The sequence below is a fragment of the Halichoerus grypus genome, chromosome 7, assembly GCF_964656455.1.
Source record: "Halichoerus grypus chromosome 7, mHalGry1.hap1.1, whole genome shotgun sequence".
In the NCBI taxonomy this organism is placed as follows: Eukaryota; Metazoa; Chordata; class Mammalia; order Carnivora; family Phocidae; genus Halichoerus; species Halichoerus grypus.
In genome coordinates this window covers 151,066,084-151,092,209 of record NC_135718.1, presented here as the reverse complement: position 1 = coordinate 151,092,209, position 26,126 = coordinate 151,066,084, and the positions used below count along the sequence as shown (strand labels likewise).

General features: G+C 42.4%; 1 protein-coding gene and 1 non-coding gene across 5 annotated transcripts in view; both read right to left on the bottom strand.

Moving 5' to 3' along the window:
* The window catches only part of SLAMF6 (SLAM family member 6), a 31,351-nt gene extending 21,588 nt beyond the window's left edge, over window positions 1–9,763 (bottom strand). For 3 of the 4 annotated variants that reach the window (XR_013449995.1, XM_078078456.1, XM_078078458.1), the window contains exon 1: window positions 9,617–9,763. Coding sequence is in view for 3 of the 4 variants with exons in the window: in XM_078078456.1 (XP_077934582.1) it covers window positions 9,617–9,665 (49 nt within the window). In the remaining variant the exon portion in view is untranslated. The remainder of the gene's footprint in view (window positions 1–9,616) is intronic. The other variant, XM_078078457.1, reaches the window with a different exon arrangement.
* Window positions 4,195–4,301, bottom strand: LOC118521746 (U6 spliceosomal RNA). The gene has a single exon (XR_004910273.2). It is a non-coding gene; the product is annotated as a U6 spliceosomal RNA (small nuclear RNA).
* Window positions 9,764–26,126: the final 16,363 nt, after the last annotated feature.

Genomic DNA, 26,126 nt, shown 5'->3' with positions numbered 1-26,126 from the left:
TGGGTTTTGCCACATCCGTGTTCCTAACTTTGGGCTAATCGTGAAATCCCTTTATGATAAGCTTCGGGGACCTGAGACCTACCTGTTTGAGTGGGATAAAGCATGTGATCAAGATTTCAATAGACTTAAAGCCCTCCTTTCGGAAGCCCCATCCTTAGCATTACCAGGCTTTGAAAAGCCGTTTGATTTATATGGACATGAAAGACAAGAAGTGGCTATGGGGGTGTTAACCCAAATGCTGGGCCCTTGAAGAGAACGGTAGCTTATTTCTCTAAATGGTCGGACTCCCTGCCTGAGCCACATGCCTTTCGATCAAAAAGGCAGAGAAAAACTACAGGTCAGCCCGCAATAGTCTGGACCCCACACCTGGTCTCCGGTCTATCGGAAACCGAAGGACCTCTGTGATTATCCCGGCACAGACTACTGCGATGTCAGGCCATGCAGCTAGACCCCATGCCACACTTTCAACCCAGCCACCCCACTTCCTGATCTTGATCCACCTACTACCCACAGTTGCCCAGAAGTAACGGATCAAGTGTACTCGAGTCCCAGAGCTGTCCAAAGTGGAGCCTTGTCCAATGCAGAGGAAGGCTGGTTTGTAGGCGGCAGCAGTTTCACAGGAAATGGGCAAGACAGGCAGGTTGTGTGAGTGTCCCTGAACACTCTTGTGGAGGCTAAGAGGCCGGCCCCAGGCTCCTCACCCAAAACGCAGACATAATTGTGCTAAGCAGAGCTTTAGAGTCAGGTCAAGATCAACTGGTACCTATTCACCCTGATTCTAAATACACCTTCTCTGTAATCCACTCTCATGGAACCATATGGAAAGAAAGAGGGTTCTCAAATGCTGGAAACAAAGAAATCAGATATGGCAAAGAAATCCATAGGCTGCTGGAAGCAGGGCAGAAGCCACCACAGGTGGCAGGGGGCATTCACTGTAAATGCCACCAGAAAGGAAATTCCAGAAATAATACCGAGAGGTCGTTTGGCTGACACAGGCATGGAAAGTTCTGCTAGATCAGGGGAGAGTTTGCAGAGGCCATTAATCCCTTCTTTGCCTCTTTATCAGTCCACCCCCACCTACTCCCGAGATGAAACAGAGGAGGCAGCAAAGCTGGGCTCCCCGTGGTCCCTGATAATCGGAGACTGGATGACAAAGAGCAGTGGGAAAGTCCAGGCACCCAGCAAACTGTCTGGGGGGTTTCTAAGAGTGCACATGATGCAACGCATTATGGCCAAGAAGCTTTATGCCTGTGGTTAACAAAGATTATAAATATTCCAGGGATGAGAGAGATTATTAAAAGAATAGCAAACCGGTGTGTCTACTGTCAGACAAATAATATACAAGCCAGGCCTCTGGTACCCCCTTTAGCCACGGCAACTCAGACTGGGGGGCAGCACCCAGGGAAGACTGGCAAGTGGATTTTACTCTTATGCCAGTAGCACCTGGGGTTCCAAATACCTCTTGGTATTTGTAGATACATTCACGGGATGGATGGAGGCCTCTCCCTGTAGGACAGAAAGGGCAAATTAAGTACCAAAGGCCTTATCAACAGAGATATTTCCTGGGACGCCTGGGCGGCTCTGTTGGTTAAGCATCCGACTCTTGATTTCGGCTCAGGTCATGATCTCCGGGTCGTGAGATCGAGCCCCACATGGGGCTCCACACTGAGCGTGGAGCCTGCTTGGGATTCTCTCTCTCCTTCTCCCTCGGTCTCTGCCCACCCCTCTCACCCCCCTCACCCTTCTCACCCCCCCCCCGCTCGCATTTCTCTCTTTCTCAAAAAAATTAAAAAGAAAGAAAAAGAGGGATTTCCCTGATTTGGGTTACCAAGGTCACTACAAAGTGATAATGGGTCGGCTTTCATATCAAAGGTCATTTCTGGGGTAGCCAGAGCTTTGGACATCAAATGGAGGCTACACTCTGTGCCTGGAGACCTCAGTCCTCTAGAAAAACAGGAGGAGCTAAAAGAATCTTCTGGAAAAGACCCTGGTGAAGTTGTGTCCAGAAACAGAGCAAAACTGTTTAAAATTATTACCGATAGCTCCCACCAGGGTAAGAGCCGCCCCAAAGAGTAAACAAAAATCTAGCCCATTCAGAACGACTTACGGGAGGCTCTTTCCTGAAGCAGGTTCCCCACTGAGCGGGGAGCCTGACATGGGGCTCCACCCCAGGACCCTGAGAACATGACCTGAGCTGAAGGCAGATGTTTAACAGACTGAGCCATCTAGGCGCCCCTAAGTGGGAGATATATTTAACATCAATTCATATATTGGTAACTTATACACTTATTACCAAGTATGACATATTAAAGCACAATATAGTCTCTTGCACTCTCAACCCAACTTCTGGCCTCCCTTATGTGTCACTCCCATGACTACCAACCGTACACCTAAAGAGACTAGGAAAAATTTATTGAAGATGGTTTTCCAGGAAATTGATAAAATGAAAAAGGCAAAATATATCCAATAAAACATAAACAGCAACGGGGCCCAGAATTTACTCTGGAAAGGCTGCCTAAGGCATTACCAAAAAAATACTTATAAATCCCTTATCTGACTTTGTAATTTCATGATCCTAAAAATTTCAATTTGAAGCACAAGGTGACATGACCATGCTAACTGGTATATTATTTCCTCAGTAAAGTCATATGTGAGAAACATTATGTCTTTCCAGGACACTGTCACTCCAATATGTGTTTGTAATACAGCTGGTTACATAAGGTCTGAAAGTCAACTTGGTTATTTTTTAATGCATTTTAAGAACTAACGACACAATGGGAAAAGGACTATTTTTACATAAAACAATATTAAATCAGCATGTGCTGAGGTGAAATGGTGAGGCTGTAAGAATTTTACAAAATAATAATTTAGAAGTTGTAAATGCTTTTGTTCAAAACTGCAAAAAAGGCATCAGTTATCCTCATTTGCTGGAATCACAGTTCTTCCGAATAACAGCATCTACTGATGAACCTGATTAAGAATGAATAAAAAAATTAATTTAAAAATTGGAATGAAAATAAAATACAAATTGGAATGATTCTGATTGAAACCAGAATACAAAATTATGAAGACCAAATCAATTTGACAGTGGTGACGGAAGTACTGTTATTTGGCTAATGAGAACAAGGAATGCTCCTGACCAGTGGTTTCCAAGAGCCCCGTGCAGATGATTCAGGTGCCATCAGGAGCTGGTTTAGGAGAGTTAGCCCAGTGAGTAGAACTCTGGACCCTGCTCTGGACCCAGAGAAGCTATTTCTATCTGTTTTACCATACATTGAGAATGTGTGAACATCTTTTTTTTTTTTAAGGCTTCATTGTGTTAAAAAAAAATCCTGAAAACCACAGTAAAATATATATATATATATCATATATATATATATATCATTATATCATATATATATATATATGCTGTTTCCAAGCACACAACTGAAAAAAAAGAGAATTGAAATCAGGACATCTGAGACCACAAAGGCTCCAAACTACTGAAAGAATAATCAGTTTTCTTTTCACTTAATTAATGTTAAAATGACTTGTCAACGGAGATATGTTGTGTAGGTACCTAACTAGTAACAGACTACTAGTTAAGTACCTTCAGGTCAATAGCTCATACGCAGAGGCGAGCTAGCTAAGTGGGAAAGTGGGGACGGCTCACATGAGCTGGGCAACCACAAGGGTAAACAGGTCTCCTCTTAGCCTGACCTTGGCAACAAGCTGTTTCTGAGAAGCCAAAGTTCTTCATGGCTGAGAGCTCATGTCCTTTAGACATTTCAGAGAACAAGCGATATGAGCTGTGGTATAAATTTTCAATGAGACTGAAAGGCATATCAGTGAGGTCCGGCTACCTCCACTTAGGGCTGTATGATAAACACACAATTTTTAACATTAAATTGTTAGAGATGACCGGCCAACATACAAATATGCATAGTACTTGGCACACAGATCCTTTAATAAAATGCTACTGAATCTATTCTGAAGATGTCCTGTTTGCTAAGTAATACGTTCTAAAGGGTAAAAATCAGAGAAAAAAAAATTTCTGCTCTTAAAAAAAATGTTAGATGTGAAGTCCACTCTATTCTAATGCAGCAGTGGCAAATCTTTTTTTAAGTTATAACAGGTTTTATGCTTAATACATACATTTTGGGCTTAGGAAATAACACATAATTACAATGCAAAATTTGATTTCGATTAATACATAAAAATAGGGAACGTTTCATGGATTTGCGTGTCATCCTTGCTCAGGGGCCATGATCATCTTCCCTGTATCATTCCGATTTTAGTGTATGTGATGCCGAAGCAAGAACTAATGTAAGTTTTTTTTATGGGCTCCCGAATTCCTTTAAAAATTCTCATTCCAGGGGTGCCTGGGTGGTTCAGTCGGTTAAGCGTCCGACTCTTGGTTTCGGCTCAGGTCATGATCTCAGGGTTGTAGGATTAAGCCCAGAGTCAGGCTCTGTGTTCAGTGGGGAGTCTGCTTGAGATTTTCTCTTCCTCTCCCTCTGCCCCTCCCATTCATGTTCTCTCTCTCTCTCTCAAATAAATAAATAAATAAATTTTAAGAATAAAGTAAAATAAAAATTCTCCTTCCATAGCTATACGGCTGGGTCATTCCCATAGAGAAATTCTGTGTGTAAATCTTACCCCCATTGTTAATGATACTGGGAGGAGAGGGGTGCTATACCCAAATTGCATGTCAGCGCCAGGCCCTGCTGTGGGTGTACCCCTGAACCATCCACAGCCCTTCAACGTCACTGAGGATTGCTTTCCAAGTGAAGCTCATTGGTGTCCAGTGAAGGGATGCGACAACACTAGAGGGACGTGGGAAAGTCAATGTAAGGCAAGGACAAGACTGACCAAACCTAAGGGTGCTGGAGACGTACCTATTTATATAATCAGGCCCCTGGAAAGGCAGCCACGGGTCCAATCAGTTACACAGCCTTGTGGAGCGGACCTTTGTCTCCTGAATGCAATGGCATCCCCGAGCTGGGGTCCCAAATTGCTTAACTGGTTTAACTCAGTGCAGACTCACTGAGCCTGCACACCCCAGGATATGTTTTTATTTGTGGATCATCCTACCATAGGCACCCAAGGGACTCATCTCCAGCTGGGATTTTTATCTCCCTGCTTCTTGCTGTTGCTCACGTGTCCATTGACGATGTCCAGCTCACTGGGCAATGTACTGTACGCTTCATGAGTCCTGTGAGGATGACCTTACATAATCCTACTCAATCTTTATCGGGGAAAGAGAACCCTGGGACTGATTCTGGCCAGCTTTGGATTGGCCATCACATTAACCGCCCCTTGGGGAGGTTTTATATCATGAAGCCACCCTTCAGGAATTGGCACGATAGAAACATGGGCTAGAAATACCGGCAGTGCCCTCAAGAAATTAAAAATTGTCCTTGACTCCTTAGCTAATGTAGTGTGAGATAATAGACCAGCTCTGGACTACTTGTTAGCAGAAGGAGGGGGGAATCTGTGTAATAACTAATACTTCATGTTGTACCTGGGGTGATAATACCTCAGATGAAGTAGAAGTGGATATTAAAAAAATCTTTGATCAGGAGGCTTGACTGCGTACCTTCGACCAGAAGAGGATCTTCTGATTAAGTCTGGCCGACTATCAAACGGCACGACCCAGTATCACAAATTTCCTCTCTTTCCTGCGGCCACTAATAATCCTGCGACTCATTACTTTTTGGACCTGCATACTTACCTGTTTGGTACAGTTCGTGACCAAGCATACAGAGGCCATACAATTACAGATGGTGGTAACACAAGGGTATGAACAGCTCAGAGCTGAGCCCGGTGACTCACATATCTCAGACTAGTTAGAAAGAGGTTTTGCACCTCTGCTGATTCCCACAATGGTGCCCACATCCAGCAGGAAGTAACTACAGAAGATGATCCATTGTCCCATGCCCCCTCAAGAATGAGAAGCAGAATAAAACTAGAGAAGGGAATTTGTCACCAATGAGATGTCCTAGACTCAGGAAACTCCTAGAAGCTTCTGCCTATGAATTTTATCTTTTAGAAACTAACTAATGAATTGCTGGAACAGGAAAAGAAACCTTTTGAACACCAACTGCAGGAGAGTGATCATCATCATCATCATCAGAAAGTAAGTGCTGGTAAGAATTAATAAGATAAATAATTATTAAGAAAATAAGTGCTGGAGAAATTAAGACCTTCATACATTGCTGGTCGGAATGTAAACTGGATCAGCCACTGTAGAAAACTATTTGTGACTCCTCAGAAGATTAATCCTAGAATTATCGTATGATCCAGAATTGGATCAGAATTGAAAACAGGTACTCAAGCAAATACTTGCACACAAATCTTCATCACAGCACCATTTACAAGAGCCAAAAGGTGGAAACAAGCCAAGTGTTCATCTATATAGATGAGTGGATAAATAAAATGTGGTACACACACACACACGGAGTATTATTGAACAATAAGAAGAAATAAAGTGCTGATACATGATACGATGTGATGGAACCTCAAAAACATTATGCTAAGTGAAAGCAGTCAGGCACAAAGGTCACACATCATACCATTTCACTGATATGAAATGTCCAGAATAGGTAAACCCACAGAGACAAAAAGCTAGTTGGTATTTGCAGGGGGTGAGCGGGGTTTGGGGGGAGGGGCAAATGGGAAATTACTGCTTAATGGACATAGAGTCTTCTTTTGGGGTGATAAAATGTTTTGGAATGATAAAAGTGGTGGTTGCACAACACCGTGAATGTACTAAATGCTACTGAATTACATACTTTACAATTATTATTTTATGTTTTGTGAATTTTACCTTAATGGAAGAAAGAAAGAAAATCTGCCTGTAGGGGGAGACCCAGCTGAGGCTAGATGGGGATCGGGAGGCTGGAAGCTGAGAGGCACGGGAGGCTGGAGGTCACATGGGACAGACCACGACTCTGAGAGGTGGAGAAGTACAGTTGTCCTTGAGGATAATGTCAAAATGCAAAACAACTCCTTGCCCGTGGTGAGCAACAATAAACATTGGAAGGTGTGGATGGTTGGTAAGAGAAGTAGCTAACACTGCCCCCGAGGAAGGGAGCCATTGGATACAATCTCTTAGCAGAAAAGTTTTGACTCAGGACCTCAGAATCATGTGGCTAATTCACATGTATTGGCTCGGCCTATGCTTGCAACCACTTCTCTCCTGAACATTAGAATACCCGTATCTGCTTCTGGCAAATATACGCAGAGAATGAGTCCCTATTTCTCCCTCCCTTCAACCCCAATATGACTAAAATCCCGTGAAATCTAGATCCTTGCTACTCAATGTGTGGTCCACCGAGCAACATTGGGGTTACCAGGGAGCTTATTATGAATGCAGAATATTTGTCTGCATTCAGAATCAGTATTATAAGACTCCCTAGTAATTTGTATGCATGTCAATGCTTGATAAGTTTCCATCTAGAAAGAATAAAACAGAGAAACTAATGAAATTTATTTTCTCCAGGGCATGATGATGCCCGATTCCAGTTATACCTACGGGAATTATTTCCCAATATGGTTTATCTTTTCAGCTAACTTTTTAAAAAAATAGCAAGTTACAGTGTCTGACCAACTGGAAAGAAGTTTGGATGGCATGAGTCATCTTCCTTCGTGCTTGTTTTCAAAATTGACTTCATTTGTGCCAGATCCTTGCTGCAGCAGATTTCTTTCCCTTCCTCAAACTTCTGACCCCAAGCAAAGGAGATCCCCTTGTTTTTCTGTTTCATGGTACCCTGCTGATTTTCTTCCTGGTGTCACATTTTGTAATTATATATACATTCATGTGAATACATAGCTATGTGTAAACTAAGTAGCATAGCCAGGTGATTATGAGCACAGACTCTGGAGCCAGGCTCCCTGATGTCCAACCTTGGCAATCATTGCTCCTCTCCTGGGCTTCAGAACACCTGCAAATGCATTCCCATGTGTTTCTTTTTACGGTGCCACCCCAACCCATAATTGTGTGACACGAAGCACGTTACTTAAGTGTCGTGTGCCTTCTTTCCTCTTCCCTGAAGTGGGAATAAGGACAGTGTCTATTTCATAGGGTATTTACGAGAGATATCGATGGAAATGGGGAGGAACAGGGGAATTTTAACCTGAGCACATTCAGAATATTTCATTTTAGGGTGGGTTCGGTTTTGTCAGAGGTAAAAGTGAGGCAAAGATGCGGGGCTTTGCCACCAAGCCAGGGAGTGGCTCTCGAATATATGAACAAATTCTCCCTCTTTCTGCACCTTACCCATACTGCCCAGGGTTCTGTCCTCCTTGCACTTTCTCCTTAGCTTTGTTTATTAGTTCCGTGCCATGACTCCCAAGCCTCCAGCCCCTAGACCTCAGTTCCCAGCTGCTCTCTGGAAATCTTCTCATGGATATCACACTGATGTCTTAAAATCAGTAGGTCCCAAACTGAACTCACCTTCTCCATGGCTGCTCCCTCCTCCCCTCCCCTTTGTCACCCAATTTCACCACCTTTGGCTACTCTGAAATTTCCCTGCCGCTTCCGCCGTACTTCATACCCTCCTTCCCTGCTTGCCTTAGTTATCATCGATTTCTGTGCAATATGCCATTTCACTTATTCATCTAGTTTCCCCTGCTCAAATGAACTCGGTAAGGATGGGGGTTTTTGCCTGCTTTGATCACGATACACCCCAGAAAGTAGAAAACCAGCCTTTCCCCTCACTCCTGCTGCCAGTCAGTCTAGTTAATTCCACATCTGTGGTGACTCTCTCACTTCTGTCTTTTCTCTTGTGCTAGGGCAGTGCTTCGTCAGTTGTCACTGTTTCTCAGAACTGTTGCAACTGTTACAAGAGCTTGCCACCTGCTAGCTAATGAAATTTGGGCAAGTTCTTTAAATCATCTTGGCTCCTCATTTTAAAATGGGGTCAATATAATACAAACTCACAGGCCAGTCCTGAGGCTTATGTATATAATGCATGTGCAGCACTTAGCCCAAGGCCCGGAACAGAATACCTTCATGTTTTCCACGTATAACGGACAGGGGGAGCCGTTCCTTTCTCTGTGGCACCTAAAGTCCTGCTGCACTGCCTAGACCCTGATTTGCATGAGAGATTGCGAGATGTCTCTTTTCACAGTAAGCAAAAACTAATAGGACTATTCTAGTGTCTTCACTGTGCCCAGAAATTGTGGGTACGCTGAGCCATATATCTTCAATCTTTTCAATAAGGATAGTGAGGTTCAGGCAGAATCAGTAACCTACCTGAGGTTCCAGAGCAAGATAGTAGCTAATTTGGGAAGAGAAATCACTCTCCTAACCTCAGGACTCTTCATACCACAGCATGCTGGTTGTAAAGCCCAAGTAGTCTGGTCTTAGAAGCAGCTCACCTCCCATGCCCCGCAGAGACTTCCCTCAAAGGCAGACACAGGTGAAGCCGTGACCTTTGAAGGAGCGAGGGCACCTCATGTGCTAAATTGAGAGGAGGTGGCAGTTTCTCAGGCACAACCGAGAGGCCCCCATCCCCACCCCGTCCGATGGCAGAGAGACAGACAGACAATATGCACAAGTGACTTAGATCGAGCAAGCAGCACAAAACCAGGGCGTCAGTGAGTGGCTACCTGAATCTGCTGCAGCATTTACCTGGGCTGAAGGAGAAGACAAGCGTGAGGGGCAGAAGCAACCAGAGCATGCTGTCAGCGGCAGAGGCTTGTGCTGGTGGCCTCCCGGTGCCTGGCACCTGCTCTTCTCTCCTCTGTCATAAATGAGATTCGTTCTCAGGGAGACTTCCCCTTCCTCTCAGAGGTGTGGTAAGCCCTCTGACCACATGCTGCAGGCCTGATTTTATTACTACTCCCTTTACTTTTTTTTCTGAGCGAAGCACAAAGACCTTAAGTGTGCACTGTGAATTGGCATTTTTGTTTTCCATCTAGATCCTTTTTTCATTTTTTTTTTTGTGTGTGTGTGGTGAAATGGCCTAAATGACATGTCGTGGTGTTGTAAGCTGAAAGTTACTGTTTTAGGGGCGCCTGGGCGGCTCAGATGGTTAAGTGTCTGTCTTTGGCTCTCAGGTCATGATCTCCGGGTCCTAGGATCGAGCCCCACGTCGGGAGTCTGCCTGTCCCCCCACTCCCTGCCATGCTCGTTCTCTCTCTCTCAAATGAATACATAAAATATTTTTTTTAAAAAATTACTGTTTTAACTGTTCAATTCAGTGAACCAACATTACAGGCATACCTTGTTTTATTGCGCTGCACTTTATTGAGCATTGCAGACATTGTGCTTTTTACAAACTGAAGTTGTGGGGGAACCCTGGGTCAAGCAAGTCTATTGGCGCCATTTTTCCAACACTTACTTGCTTTGTGCCACATTTGGGCAATGCTCACAATATTTCAAAGTTTTTCATTATTATTATATTTTTATGGTGATCTGTGATCACTGATCTTTGATGTTACTATTTTTTTTAAAGATTTTTATGTATTTACTTGTGAGAGAGAAAGAGAGCATGAGAGAGGGGAGAGGCAGAGGGAGAAGCAGAATCCCCGCTGAGCAGGGAGCCCGATGCGAGGCTCAATCCCAGAACCCTGGGATCATGACCTGAGCCGAAGGCAGACGCTTAACCTCCTGAGCCACCCAGGCGCCCCTGATGTTACTATTGTAATTGTCTGGGGGCTCTGTGAGCCACTTCCATATAAGATGGCGAACTTAATCGATAGATATGTGTGTGTGCTGATTTTCCCACCGACGGCCATTCCTCCGTCTCTCTCCCTCTCCTCGGGCCTCCCTATTCCCTGAGACACAACAGTATTGAAATTAGGCCAGTTAATAACCCTACGACGAACGGCCCCTAAGTGTTCAGGTAAAAGGAAGAATCACGCATCCATTGCTTTAAATCGAAACCTGGCAGGGATTAAGCTTAGTGAGGAAAGCATGTCCAAAGCTGAGACAGACTGAAAGCCTAGGCCTCTTGCACCAGTGAGCCAAGTTGTGAATGCAAAGGAAAACTTGTTGGAGGAAATTAAAAGTGCTATTCCAGTGAACACACAGGAAGATGAGAAAGCTAACTGGCCTGTTGCTGATGTGGAGAAAGTCTGGGTGGTCTGGACCTTCTTTACCTGCCTTTTATCTTCTGTTCAAAACCATGCTCACCTTGAAACTAGGGATTGTTTGGTTGTATCTGCAAGTCTGTCATGGTACATAGCACAATTTCACATACAAGATATCATCTCCTTGAAAAACTTTCCCAAACCTCCTGAAAACTGGGTGAAGTGATTTGCTCTTCTTATTATTCAAATCATAGCATTTCTCACGTGGTTCAGAATGTTTCCTTGGCCTCTCTTCTTTATTTCTTTATAATTTAATTGAGGACACGAAATGGGTTGATTACCATTCTTACCCACAGCCTAACACAGTACCTAGGACTATAACAGACACTCAGTAAATATGAAGTTAATGAGTAAATGCAATGCAATGTATTCCTATGTAAGGACTACAGCAATATGTTCTTTTTTTTTTTTTTTAATTGAAGCGTTGTTGACTATATTGACTATAATTGACTATAAAACTAGTATTATTAAGGGCGCCGGGGTGGCTCAGTTGGTTAAGCGCCCAACTCTTGATTTCAGCTCAGGTCATGATCTCAGGGTTGTGAGATTCAGCCCCGCATCCGGCCGGCTCCTTGCTCAGCGTGGAGTCTGCTTGAGATTCTTTCCCTCTGCCCCTCCCCCCGTGCTCTCTCTCTCAAATGCATAAATAATCTTAAAAAAAATAAAACTGGTATTATTAGTGTCAGGTGTACGACAGAGTGACTCCACATTTATAGGCATTATGAGATGCTCACCACTGTAAGTATAGTTACTGCCTGTCGTCACACAAGGTTAGCACAATTTATTGGCTATGTTTCTTCTTTTTAAAGATTTATTTATTTATCTATTTGAGAGAGAGAGAGCGAGCACGCAAGCAGGGGGGGAGCAGAGGGAGAGGGAGGAGAGAAGCAGACTTCCTGCTGAGTGCAGAGCCTAAAGCAGGGCTCAATCCCACGATCCTGAGATCATGACCTGAGCTGAGATCAAGAGTTGGACGCTCAACCGACTGAGCCACCCAGGGGCCCCTATTGACTATATTTCTTATGCTGTACTTTTCATCCCCGTGACTTAGAACTGGAAGTTCGTATGTCTTGATCCCATTCACCTATTTCACTCATGCCCCTACCCCCCTTCCCTCTGGCAACCACCAGTTTGTTCTCGTATTTATCAGCCTGTTTTTGTTTGTTTGTTTTGTTTTTTAGATTACATGTATAAGTGAAATCATATGGTATTTATCCCTCCCTGTCTGACTTATTTCACTGAGCCTAATACCCTTTTGGTCCATCCATGTTCTTGCAAATGGCAAGATTTCATTCATTTTTATGACTGAGTAATATCCGATTATATATGTCACATTTTTTATCCATTCATCTATCAGTGGATGTTCACTTCTATACCTTGGTTATTGTAAATAATTCTGCAATAAATGTAGAAGTGCATATATCTTTTTAAACTAGTGTTTTTGTTCCCTTTGGATAAATATCCAGAAATGGAATAGCTGGATCATATGGTATTTCTATTCTTAATTTTTTTGAGGAACCTCCAAACTGTTTTCCATGGTGGCTGCACTAGTCTACATTCCCACCAACAGTCATGAGGGTTCCCTTTCTTCCACATCCTCAACAATACTTGTTATTTCTTGTCTTCTGTTACTAGTCACTCTGACTGGGGTGAGGCAACATCTCATTGTGGTTTTGATTTGTTTTTCCCTGCTGATTAGTGATGTTGAGCATCTTTTCACGTGTCCAGTGGCTATCTGTATGTCTTCTTTAGAAAAATGTCTATTCGGGGTGTTGGGCGGGGCATGTGTGAAATAGGTGAAGGGGTTTGAGTACACTTACCATGATGAGCATTGAGTAATGTGCGGAATTGCTGAGTCGCTGTATTGGACACCTGAAACTAATATAACACGGTATGTTAACTATACAGGAGTTAAAATAAAAACATTTTTGAAAGTAACAAAATATCGTGAATTAATAGAGCATCCCTTTATGTTCCCCCATTCCCAGAGGCAACCACAGTCTTGAATTTGGTTGTTCTCCACATGTTATTTAAATTGTTTACACATTGTGTGTGTTTGTGTGTGTGTATAAGAGGCAACAATAAAATGCCTCAGTTGGAGAAAGGATAAAAAAGAAAAAGAAAAAAAAAGAAAAATGTCTATTCATGGGGTGTCTGGGTGGCTCAGTTGGTTAAGCATCTGCCTTTGGCTCAGGTCATGATCCCAGGATCCTGGAATTGAGCCCCTCATGGGGCTCCCTGATCCATGGGGAGCCTGCTTCTCCCTCTCTCTCTGCCTGCCGCTCCCCCTGCTTGTGCTCTCTCTCTCTGTCAAATAAATAAATAAAATCTTAAAAAAAAATGTCTATTCAGGAGCAGGATAGCCGTAAAGTGTGCAGAGCATGGATGCTCTCGTGTGTGCATGCGTGTCTGTTTCTCTAGCAAGGGTGAGACCACAGCCTCGTCCTTCGCTCACCATTGGACTGTGACCACCGTAAAACTCTCAGGGCTCCACGCGCCACCCAGGGAGGTGGCATTAAGACATGCTTCTACCCGGAGGAGCCAAGAAGGGGAACCTTCCCGGAAAGTGGAAGCGCACGGTCATTGGAAGTATAAACCAGTCCAACTGCTTGAGAAAATGTGGCGACACCAGTATGCTCAAAGTGTGTGTATCCTGTGACCCAGCGAGTCCACGCCCCGGGAAACCTTGTGTGTGTGTACCCAGAGCCACGCACAGCGACCTGCGTTAACAGCACGGAAAATGTGGCACGTCCACACCTGTGTGCCTCTGAAACAAGACTGGGCAGCAAACAACACAGAAAAAGACAAGAGTAGGATTCCATTCACATACAATTCCAGTGCAGGCAAAACCAAACAACAGTGTTTAAGGATGAGTCCATTCTGTGGTCAAGCTGTAAAGAAATCAAGGGCATGACTAACGAATCGGGACAGCAATTCCCTGTGGATGGGGAGGGCACAGGGATAAGACCGGGGGCTCAGGGGAACAAGTATTGTGTTCCCTTCCCCACGTTATATACTTATGTTTGCTCCACTTAAAATTTCAATTTTAAAGAGGAAAACAGTTCATTCAACCCCATCTTCATCCTGCCAGGCCTTGGTGGAGGTGGAGTCTATTCCAGGCCCAGGCAAAGGCGCTGTTTGGGCAACTTCATTCATTCTGGCTGGAGAACAAAGCAAGGAGGAAAACAACCGGAGACGGGGGGGAAGCTACGGGCAACCTGGCCTTGAGCCTATGAGCAAGGAGAAGCCGTGGACAGGTTTCAAGCAGGAAGTGAGTGACAGGATCAGGTTTGTCCTAAAAGGACACAGAAGATGATGTAGCCCCGGCACCTGGCATGTTGTAGGTACTCGAATGTTTCCTTCAACTCTGACTCTCTCCCTCAGACTGGAGAAAGAGGGATTTCAGTGGGGGAGAGGGTGGGCATTCCCACATGCAGGGAGCTTAGGAGGCAAATGCGAAAGGATTTCCCCCTTGAAGACCTCTTTCCTTTGGGAGGTACGCGGGTTCTTTCTCCCTGCGCACAGCCCCCTGCACCTTAGTGTATTCCCAGAGCTGCACAACCATCACCACAGTCTAGCTGTAGAACATTCTCATCACCCTACAAAGACCCTCAAGCTGAACGCCTCGTTGCCTGGGGGGCTGGGGAGACCGTCCACACAGAGCTGAGAGGCAGAACGTTCCCAAGGATGCGGGGCACCAGCCTCCCGTCTCCCAGTGCTTTAGTCTATTAGAATGAACAAATACGACACTGTAATTTTCAGATTACATATGTAAAATGTTAATTCACTTCGAGTTCCTCTTTACTTGCTCCTTAAGAATGTCTGTCTTGAAAGCTAAACTGTGCACTCAAAAGCTGTTTATATTTTATCAGTATTTCTAGATGCTCTGTAGTGGGAAAATTTTTGGGATTGTCTAGCCTGCCATGTGGTCTTAAATACAGGTCCTCCCACCCCCATTAGAATGAAACCATCTCAAACCAGTCACGTCTAGATTATCTTGAGCAGGCATTACACCTTTGTCCCACACTGAGATCAATAAATGGGTCCAAAGGGGAGTGTCTATAAATGACTGTGTAGCAACTATAAATACGGTTCTTGGCCACAGGATGTTCAGGGCTGCAGACACACACATGCTTCACTACGGTGGGCACCCTTGCCTAGGACCCTCTAAATGCTTAAAATCAAAGCAAGATCCAGGCCAAAAACTTGTAAATCAAATTCTCAGGAGTATAAACAGCAGATCCTGGAAAATGAGGCACTGGGCCACACAGACAACGTACCTCCAGGAAAAGCAGACTCCAGGTGCTGAATCCTACATCCTACTCCCTCACATTAACTTCTGATGTCTGCTTGTAAGACCAGTATTTGAATGATCTTACTGGCTTTGACAGACTTACCCTAACTCAAATTCTTGTATCATCTGATTACAAGCAGACTGAGCATCACTGGCAAAACACACATGCCTACATGAATAAGCAATCTAGGTTTTCACTGAAATTGTTTCCCAGATTGACTGACCGCTCATCCATGTTGCCCACAGGTGATCGAGGATTTAGTGGTTTTTTTAATTTTACAGTTTTAAAGCAGGGTCTAAAACCGTACTCACCGCTTGTTTTGCCTCAAGAATAGTCCTTGTCTTCCTGATGAGAGATGTGTCAAATGATCGGACAGTCACTTACTCCACCACTGCATTCCCGCCATAAAGGTTGTACATGTCATCTGGGAACTGAAGACTTACTGGCATCACTATGAATTGCGAACAGGCACTTACTCAAATAATGTTAAAGCTGTGCACCTAAGAGAACATACACTCGCCTATTGACTAATGAAATGCGCTGTCTTAAAGGTTTGATTATGTCAAAATATTCAGAAAAGTGTTCATCTTCAACATATATTCAAATGTTCAAAATAAAATTAAGAGACAAGTTGTTGGCGTGTAAAATGGGGGAAGGGAAGTAGGAAAGGGAAATGAAAATTTTCCTAAGTGGTCTCTGGTTAATGACGAACACCTATAAAGTTTAACTCACGGAAGAGCTGCAGGTGAGCAACTCCAAGGGCAGAGAGGAACACGCACTTGTTACGTGTCTCTTCAATGTCTGGTACTGTGCTCAGTGTTTTCCTCCCATGATTTCATAGGGTTGATGGGGACAGTTTCGGTTAGGAAAGAAGAAAGTTCTGGCAATGGATGGTGGTGACAGTTGCACAACAATGTAAATGTACTTAATGCTACAGAACTGTACACTTAAAAATGGTTAAAATGGTAAATTTTACGTTATATATTCTCTGCTCGTTTTTTAAATTGGATTGATTGGGGTTTTTTTTTGTATCAAGTTGTATGAGCTCTTTATTTTGATATAAAGTATTTTTAAATGAAGGTGTGTACTTTTTTTTAGACATACTCCCATTGCATATTCAATAGATTACAATTTGGTATAAACATAACTTTTTAAAAGACTTCTTTATCTGAGAGAAAGAGAGAGGAGAGAGAGAGAGAGAGAGAGTGTGTGTGTGTGTGTGTGTGTGTGTGTGTGTGAACAGGGGGAGGGGCAGAGGGAGAAGGAGAAAGAGAAGAATCTCCAGGAGACTCCCCGCCGAGCAGGGAGCCCAATGCAGGGCTTAGTCCCACGACCCTGAAATCATGACCTGAACCGAAATCAAGAGTCCGATGCTTAACTGACTGAGCCATTGAGGTGCCCCAGTATAAACATAACTTTTATATGCACTGGGAAACCAAAAATTTCACTTGACTTACTTTATTGTGATACTCACTTCATTGCAATGCTCTGGAGCTGAACCTGCAATATCTCTGAGATATGCCTGTATCTATTTCCAAAATGTTTTTATTATCTGTGATAATGTGATTTATGAGAAATATATATTTGGTCACTCATTTCTTATATATATTTCATCTTTGCCCATGGTTCCTGTCTCACAGCTCCCAAGACCCTTGGAATTTCCTCAGTGATTAGAGTAATGGGAATATCTTTTGTTATAATATTTGGTCTCTTGTCCTCAGTTCCTAAAATCTCTTCAGAGATTTAAGAGAGAAATGGGTGTTTTGTTCGTAACAAACCTTTTCCACCACAACTGGATTTATGTTAACAAGTGGCTTTTGGACTTCACCTTAAGATGAGGGTTGGTTGCCAGGGGAACCAGCCATGTGAATGTGTCAAATGATCGGACAGTCACTTATCCACCACTGCATTCATGGAAACTTTAGTCCTACTTCCTGACCTCCTGGGAGGGGAGGGGCCTGGAGGTTGAATCAGTTACCAATGGTCAGTGAATTAATCGATCATGCCTACATAACAAAATCTCCATGAAAACCCAAAAGGAGGGGGTTCAGAGAGCTTCTGGGTTGGTGAAGATGTGGAGATTTGGGAGAATGGTGACCTCAGAGAGGACCTGGAAGCTCCTTGCCCTTTCTCCACACCTTGCCCTGTGCGTCCCTTCCATTTGGCTGTTCCTGAGTTACATCCTTTCATAATAAACTGGTAATCTAGTAAATGAAGAGTTTCCTTGAATTCTGTGGGCTGCTCTAGCAAATTAATTGAACCTAAGGAGGGGGTTGTTGGAACCTTCAATCTATAGCCTGTGGGTCAGGAGCCCTGCATTTGTGACTGCCATCTGAAATGGGGATGGTGGGGCAGACTTGTGGGACTAAACACTTAACCTGTGGAAACTTATGCTATCTCCAGGTAGATGGGGTCAGAATTGAGTTGAATTATAGGACACCCAGCTGGTGTTGGGAAATTCCTTGTTTGTTTGGACACCCACGCCCCTACCAAAACACACAATGGGTTTGGGTGCAAAACCTTTTATTATCCCAAACAGAATCTCTATAACCATTAAGCAATGAATCTCTGTTACTCCTTTCCTTCAGCCCCTAGCAACCTAATCTACTTTCTCTCTCTCTGACTTTGCCAATTCTAGATACCTCATATAAGTGGAATTATATTTGCCCTTTAGTGTCTGGCTTATTTCAAAAAGCATAATGTCTTCAAGGTATATGCATATTATAGGATGTATCAGAATTTCACTCTATTTTTTATGGCTAAATAATATTCCGTTTTTTTAATATAACACATTTTCTTTATTCATTCATCTATTTGTGGACACTGGAGTGTTTCCACCTTTTGCACATTGTGAATAATTTTGCGACGAACATTGGAGTACATGTATCTGTTTGAGGCCCTGCTTTCTATTCTCTTGGATATACACCTAGGATTGGGATTGCTGGGTCATATGATAATTCTATGGTTAGCTTTTTGAGGACCCACTAAACTGTCCTCCATTATGGCTGCACCATTTTACATTTGCACCGGCAATGCATAGAAGTTCCAGTTTCTCTACATCTTTGCCAACATTTGTCGTTTTGTTTTTTGATAATAATCATCCTCATGGATGTTAAGTAGTATCTCATTGTGGCTTTGATTTGCATTTCTTTAATGATTAGTGATGTTGAGCATCTTTTCATGTGCTTATTGGTCATTTGTATATCTTCTTTGGAGAAGCACCTATTCAAGTTATTTGCCCCTTTTAAAATTGTTTGGGTTTTATTGTTATTGAGTCGTAGGAGTTCTCTATATATTCTAGATATTAATCTCCTATAACATACATGATTTGCAAATATTTTCTTCCATTCTGGGATTATGTCACTTGATAGTGTCTTTTGAGGCACAAAAGTTTTAAATTTCGATGAAGGCCAGTTTACCTGTTTTTTTTCTTTTGTTGTTTATGCTTTTGGTGTTATATTAAAAAATAATTGCCAAATCCAATATTATAAAGATTTTCCCCTATGTTTTCGCCTAAGAGTTTTTTAGTCTTAGCTCTTATATCTAGGTCTTTGATCCATTTGAATTAATTTTTGTGTATGGAATAAGATAAGGGTCCAACTTCATTCTTTTGCATGTAGAGATCCAGTTTTCCCAACATAATTTGTTGAAAAGACTGTCCTTTCCCTATTGAATGTTCTCAATATCCTTGGCAAAAATCATCTGAACATTTATTCAAGGGTTTGTATCTAGGTGCTCTATTTTATTCCATTGGTCTGTCTTATGCCTATGCGGCACTGTTTTTGATTACTCTAGCTTTCCCATAAGTTTTGAAATCAGGAAGTGTGAGTCAAACAACTTTGTTCTTCTTTTTCAGGATTGTTTGTCCATTCAGGGTCCCTTGACATTCTTATGAAATTTAGGATGTGTTTTTCCATTTCTGCAAAAAACGTTGGGATTTGATCAGGGTTGCATTGACTCTGTAGATCATTTTGGATAGTATTGTCACCTTATAATATTAAATCTTTCAATTCATGGACACAGAATGTTTCCCATTTATTTTTGTCTTCTTTAATTTCATTCAGTAATGTTTTATAATTTTCTACATTTAAGACTTTTGCCTCCTTGGTTAATTTTATTCCTAAGTATTTTATTCTTTTTAATGCTATTGTAAATGCAATTGTTTTCACAATTTCCTATTTGTGTGGTTCATTGTTGGTGTATGAAAACAACTGTGTTTTGTGGGTTCATTTTGCATATTGCTACTTTGCTTAACTCATTTATTAGTTCTAATAGGTTTTTTTGTGTGTGTGGAATCTTTAGGGTTTTCTATATATAAGATCATGTCATCTATGAACAGAGATCATTTTACTTCTTCTTTTCCAATTTGGATGCCTTTTATTTCTTTTTCTTGCCTAATTGCTCTGGCTAGAACTCCAAATACTATGTTGAGTAGAAATGGTAAAAACCAGCATCCTTGTTTTCTTCTTTATCTTAGGAGGAAAGCTTTTAGTCTTTCACCTTTGAGTATGATATTAGCTGTGAGTTTTTCATATATGGCCTATTATGGGGCTGAATTACAGGTGTGTGACTTATGGATACAATTAATCATTTCAGGGGAAGCCAGGGATAGAGATGGGGTTATCCAGGAACAATCTGGGGAGGACCTTGTTGTCTGATGGTGCGGGCCTCTGTGAATTGCACGGGAGACCAACAAGACTTTTGGGAATTTTATACCAGCAGAAATGCTGTCAACTTGGACTGAAGGAGACAGAGACAGGACTAGATTAAGGAAGGCCGTGGGATTTCTGGAATTCTACAGGATAGACCAATAAAGTTATCCAGCTGCAAACATGTATTATCATTGCAGAAATGAGAAAAAAGCCAGGGCTGATCCTGCCACCATGGGCTCTAAGGCACAGCTCAGGGGTCAGGGTTGCTTTTGGTTACAGAGGGGTGGGGCCCCTGCCGAAGGTGGAGAGGATGAACCTGGTGGTCCCAGCAGGCAGAGCCACCCAGGTGGATCCACCAAACAGAGCGTGGAGCCAAAGAGGATTACTACCATGTCTTAAACTCTAATAGAATCTGCCCAGCTAGGTTTTGGACTTGCTTGGAAACTGTGACTCCTTCCCTTTTTTTTATTGAGGTATAATTGACATATAGTTATATTAGTTTCAGGTGTGCAACATAATGATTCTCTATTTGTATACAATGGGAAATAATCACCACAGTAAGTCTAGTTATCATTGGTCACTATACATGGTTACACATTTTTTTTGTGTTGAGAACTTTTAAGATTTATTCTTAGCAACTTTCAAATATGCAATACATATTATTAACTATAGTTTTCATAACATACATTACATCCCCATGACTTATTTATTTTATAATGGGAAGTTTTTATCTTTTGAAACTCTTCACCCACTTCACCCTCTCCTCATGCCCCCCTCCCCTCTGACAACCACTAATTTGTTATCTCTATCCATGAGCTTGGGGTTTTTTGGGTTGTTATTGTCATAATTTGATTGTTGTCATAATTTGATTGTGTGTTTTGTTTTGTTTTAGATTCCATATATAAGGGAAATCATAGCAACATGGTTGGTCCTTGAGGGCATTATGCTAACTGAAATAAGTTAGACAGAGAAAGACAAATTCCATATGATTTCACTTGTATATGGACTCTAAAAAAACAAAACAAACAAATGTGACTCCTTTCCTTTTTTCTATTTCTCCCTTTGGAGTGGGCATGTCTATCCTTTGTTTGTCTCACCATTATATTGGGGAAGCATATAACTTGTCTGGTTTTACAGATTCACAACTGGAGTTGAATTTTCCCTCAGGGTAAGTCATACCTTGAGATTCCCACATACCTGATTTAGATGATATTTAGATGAGATTTTGGACTGAGAGTTGATACTGAAATAGGTTAAGACTTTGGGGCTGTTGGGATGGAGTGAACATATTTTACTTGTTAAAAGGACATATTTGGGGGATGCAGAAGGCAGAATGTTATAGGTTGAACTGTGTCCTGCCAAAATGCACATGTTGAAGTCCTAACACCCACTACCTCAGAATGTGACTGTATTTGGAGATAAGATGTTCAAAGAGGTAATTAAGTTAAAATTAGGTCGTATGGGTGGACCTTAATTCAATAAGGTTGATGTCTTTATAAAAAGAAGAGATTAGAACATAGACATGCACAGAGAGAAGATATGTGAAGACACAGGGAGAAGAAAACCATCTATAAGCCAGAGAGAGAGGCCTCACAATAAACTGATCTTGCTGACATCTTAATTGCAGACTTCTAGCCTCTGGGACTGTAAGAAAATACATTTCTGTTGTTTAAACCATCCAGCCTGTGGTACTTTGTTATGGCAGTCTTTGGCAAACTAATACATGGTTTTTATTATGTGGAAGTAATTTCCTTGTATTCCTAATTTGTTAACTGTTTTTAATCATGAAAAGGGTGTTGAATGTTGTCAAATGTTTTTTCTGCATCAACTGAGATGATCATGTGGTTTTTCCCCCTTTCATTCTATTAATTGTTCTATTGCGTTCATTGTTTTTTTTTATGTTGAACCTTCCTTGCCCTCCAGGAATAAATCCAACTTGGTCACGATATATAATCATTTTAATGTGCTGCTGAATTTGGTTTGTTGGTATTTTGTTGAGGATTTTTGCATCAACATTCATGAGGGATATTATTCTATACTTTTATCAATGGGTGGTACTGGTGAAACACTGGAAAGTGGGAAAAAGGGAGAAACGTTTTTTTCATCTTGGCTTCTGATAATGTCCCCAGCAGTGGCAGCAATAATGGGAAATGAATGCAGTTCCAGGGTTCTTGGTCTAGCAATGCAGTTCCAGCAGTCATTCCAGAAGTCTTGGCAGTGTGGTATTTGTGGGCTCTGGCTCCAATGATGGAAGCCACAGTGGTGGGGCAACTTAGGCTCCCAGATTCTTGTGGCTTTGGTTGGAGTACGGACTCCTGGCATCCTGTGATGGGACAGCACTAGTTCCAAAGGCAAAGTCCCCCAAGAGTGGTAACACCTTCCTGGACTTGGTCAGTAACCTCATCTTCCCTGTTTCACTCCTCAAACCCTTCCATCACTTTTGTATTCAATTCTTATGTTCAATTTGTGGGGTTTGGATATTTAACATGGTTTCAATTTTTCTGATTGGGCATTGACTGAAACGTCTTCTATTTTTATTCTATTTGCTAATTTTTTTCCTAATCAGTTGTGGTTGTTGAATTTTATCAAATACATTTTTTGGCATCAGTCAAGATGATTATGGTCTTTTCCCCTCCTCTTTAATGTGTTTAAACAATAAATTGCAATAGAAGATTTCTTTTTTTTTCTTTTTTAAAGATTTTATTTATTTATTTGACAGAGAGAGAGATAGTGAGAGCAGGAACACAAGCAGGAGGAGTGGGAGAGGGAGAAGCAGGCTTCCCGCGGAGCAGGGAGCCCGATGTGGGACTCGATCCCAGGACCCTGGGATCATGACCTGAGCCGAAGACAGACGCTTACCGACTGAGCCACCCAGGCGCCCCGCAATAGAAGATTTCTTAAAGATAAATCATCTTTGCATTCTGGGGATAAACCCTACTTGATTGTATTTTTTTTTTCTTTTCATGCATTGCTTGGTTCATTTACTAAAATTTAAATTAAGATTTTTTTCTTCTTATTTTTTAAATTAAGATCTTAGTATTTATATGTATAAGTGAGATTATCAGGAGTTGACAACTTTTTTCCTGTAAAAGTCAAGGTAGTGAATATTTTACACTGTGCAACTATACATTCTTCACTGCAACTATTCAACTTGGCTGTTGTAGAATGAAAGCAGCCATTGTCAATACATAAACAGATGACTGTTGTGTGTGTTCCAATAAAACTTTATTTATGAACACTGAAATTTGAATTCCATATAATTTTCACATGTTACCAATATTATTCTTTCAAGTTTTTTTTCAACCTTTGGAAATTGTAAAGACTATTCTTAGCGCACAGGTAATATAAAAACACTTGGCAGGCTGGATTTGTACACAGGCTGTTGTTTGCTGATCCCTGGTCTATATTTTTCTTGTTGGAGAATCATCCTCATCTAGTTTGGAATCAGTGTTATATTAATAGTGCTCAATGAACTTTGAAGTTTCTATGTGTTGGAACAGTTAAAATTACATGGGAATTATCCTGTCACTGAATATGATAGAACTAGTTCATGAGACCACCTAGCCTTGGCACATTTATGGAAATTAGATTACTGAATATTGTTTCCAATTTTTCTCTGGTTAAAGAAGTTCTTCTACTTATAAACTCTCAGCTTGTGAACCACTACAGATATAAAGGTACACCAGCAGTCCATTGGTTCCTCCTGCCACCAGGATCACATTTGTGTTTGGGAAGACCACTCTGGCTGCGGTGTAGAGAATGGATTGGACTAGGATGAGTGTGGATGTGGGAGGGAAGCTGCTGTTGTCCAGGAAGAGGTGGTGGGGGCCCCGACTGCGGCAGCTATTGGCAGATGAAAGAAGAGAAGTCAGATAGACTGCAAAAACATTTAGGAGGTGTGTTAAGGGTTTTCAAGGCTACTTCCATGTTCAGTGATTCACTAGGAGGACTTACAGGATTTGGCATATAGTCCTACTCATGGCTACGATTTATTACAGGGAATAGATCAAAGCAAGATCAGCAAAGGGAATGGTACCTGGAGTTGTGTCCAGAAGAAACCAGGTGAAGCTTCCAAGAGTCTTATCCCAGTGGAATCACACAGGACCATTCTTAATTCTTCTAGCAACACATTGTGCCAACATGTGTGAAATGTGGTCCACCTGGAAGCCTGCCTCCGCCCAGAATTCCAGGGTTTTTTTTCAACTGTCAGAGATGGAGGCACTGTCTGCCTAGCACATACCAAAATTTCAGAACCCCAGAAGGAAATCAGGTGTTCAGCACAAACCAAATTGTACAAATAGCTTAAGCTCAGTGAACCACTCTTATCAGGGTGCGGTCGAACTCCCCAAATCCAACTTCCCAGACACCAGCCCAGGACGACCCTGTGAGCACGCCTTTCCGAGGATAAGTCTTAGCCTTATAATGTTAGTTTTTTTCTATGTTTTCTGACCCCTAACTATGTTTCCTGCACAGGAAGTACATTCGATATTTTTCTACTGCATTTCTACCCAAAGGTTAGAGACTTATTAAGGGTCTTAATGTTTAGGAGTAAATAGCTTTGTCATTGAGACACATGCCAAAGGATTCTCACGTTCCAGGTAAGGCAGGTGAAGTCCGCACAAACTGGTGCATTTCATTAGGTTAATCAAAATATGATAACATTGAAGACTTCCTCTCCAACTTGCACAGGGTCAGGTACTGTGGGTACAAATGGCGAGCAAAACCAGCCATGTTCTGTGCCCTGATGGAGCTCAGTCTAGTGAGGAAAGAGAGACGTTAACTAAATAATCACAAGGAGAAATATTTAAAGACAAAATTTGAAATCTTCTGTGAAGGAAAGACATGTAGTACAATGAGAACAAAGTGTGGGCATCAAACACGGTCTGCAGGAGCAGGGAAAGTTGCTCCCAGGAAGGGTCGTTTGCACTGAGCCTTGAGGGATGAGTGGTAGGGGGCGTTGGTATTGGAGGTGGTGAGGGGAAGGAGGAGAGGTAGAGAAAGAGTCCTAGGGTTAACGCATAAGGATAAAATAAATGAAATGTGCCAGAACCTCAGGCCACTGGAAGAACACCACCAATTTTTTTTTTTTTTTAATCTTCTCAAGTAGTTCTGTATCTGCTTACAGAGTTTCTACAAAGGGACTCTGAAGTTCTTCAGGGTAGCAGCTTAATTTCAGACCAACAAGAAAGGGATGTGGAGATGTAGCTGGGGGAGCTGGGAGCCCAAGCACATCTGCAAAGAGCTGCTCCGAGCAGAGGATCTGGGGCTTCTCTGATAAGCGGGGAGTTATGGAGGTGTTTTCAGATCTAGAAGCTTCCATTTGAAATCTCACACACCACCTCTTAGCAAGTCCATTCTCCTTCAGGGTTTTACAAAACATCCTGAGGTCCTGCACCCACCGTTGTGAGGGAACCACAGCCCATCCTTCTCACTGAAAAGCCCAGTGCTTTCTCCAAGAGGCACCGTGAGTGACCCACACAACCTCTGCTCTCCATTCCCCAGACCCAGACTCTGAAACGGAGAATCCCAGTGTCTGGGTCCCAATCTGAGTTCAGTTCAACAAATATTTATTCATATGTTTATGAAGCTCTCCTAGGCACTAGCTTCTATCATGGGTGCAGTGAATGACAAGAGGAATAAAGCAAAGCTCTTGTCCTGGAGGGAGGTGTGACTTAAGTGCCCAGTTTCCTATCTTTAGGATGATGGAGGCAGAGCTGCCTTCCCTTCCTCCAGCCACGTGCCTGTGCTGTGCTCTGGTTTATTGCTTCTGGTGTTGGCCCTCCCAGTGGCTAGCTTTCCATCCTCTCTCGGGGTCCTGGTCACCTCTCTCACGGTAGACTTCCTCGTCCTCAATTTCTGTCTTACTGCCCTCAACCCCACAGTCCCTTTGTGGCTACTCAGGGCCTGAGGCTTCAGACAGCACAGGCCCTTTGTCACGTTGGAGAGTCTTTGCTGTTTCTTTGCTACTTGCTTGGTCTCTTTTCTTGAAAAACAAAACAAAGTAAGACACACAAAAAAATAGGTGCATTATCGACTAGTTTGTGTTTACCTGCTGAAATGGAGCCTGTAGTCTCATTTCTTAGGCACTTAGGAGGTAAAA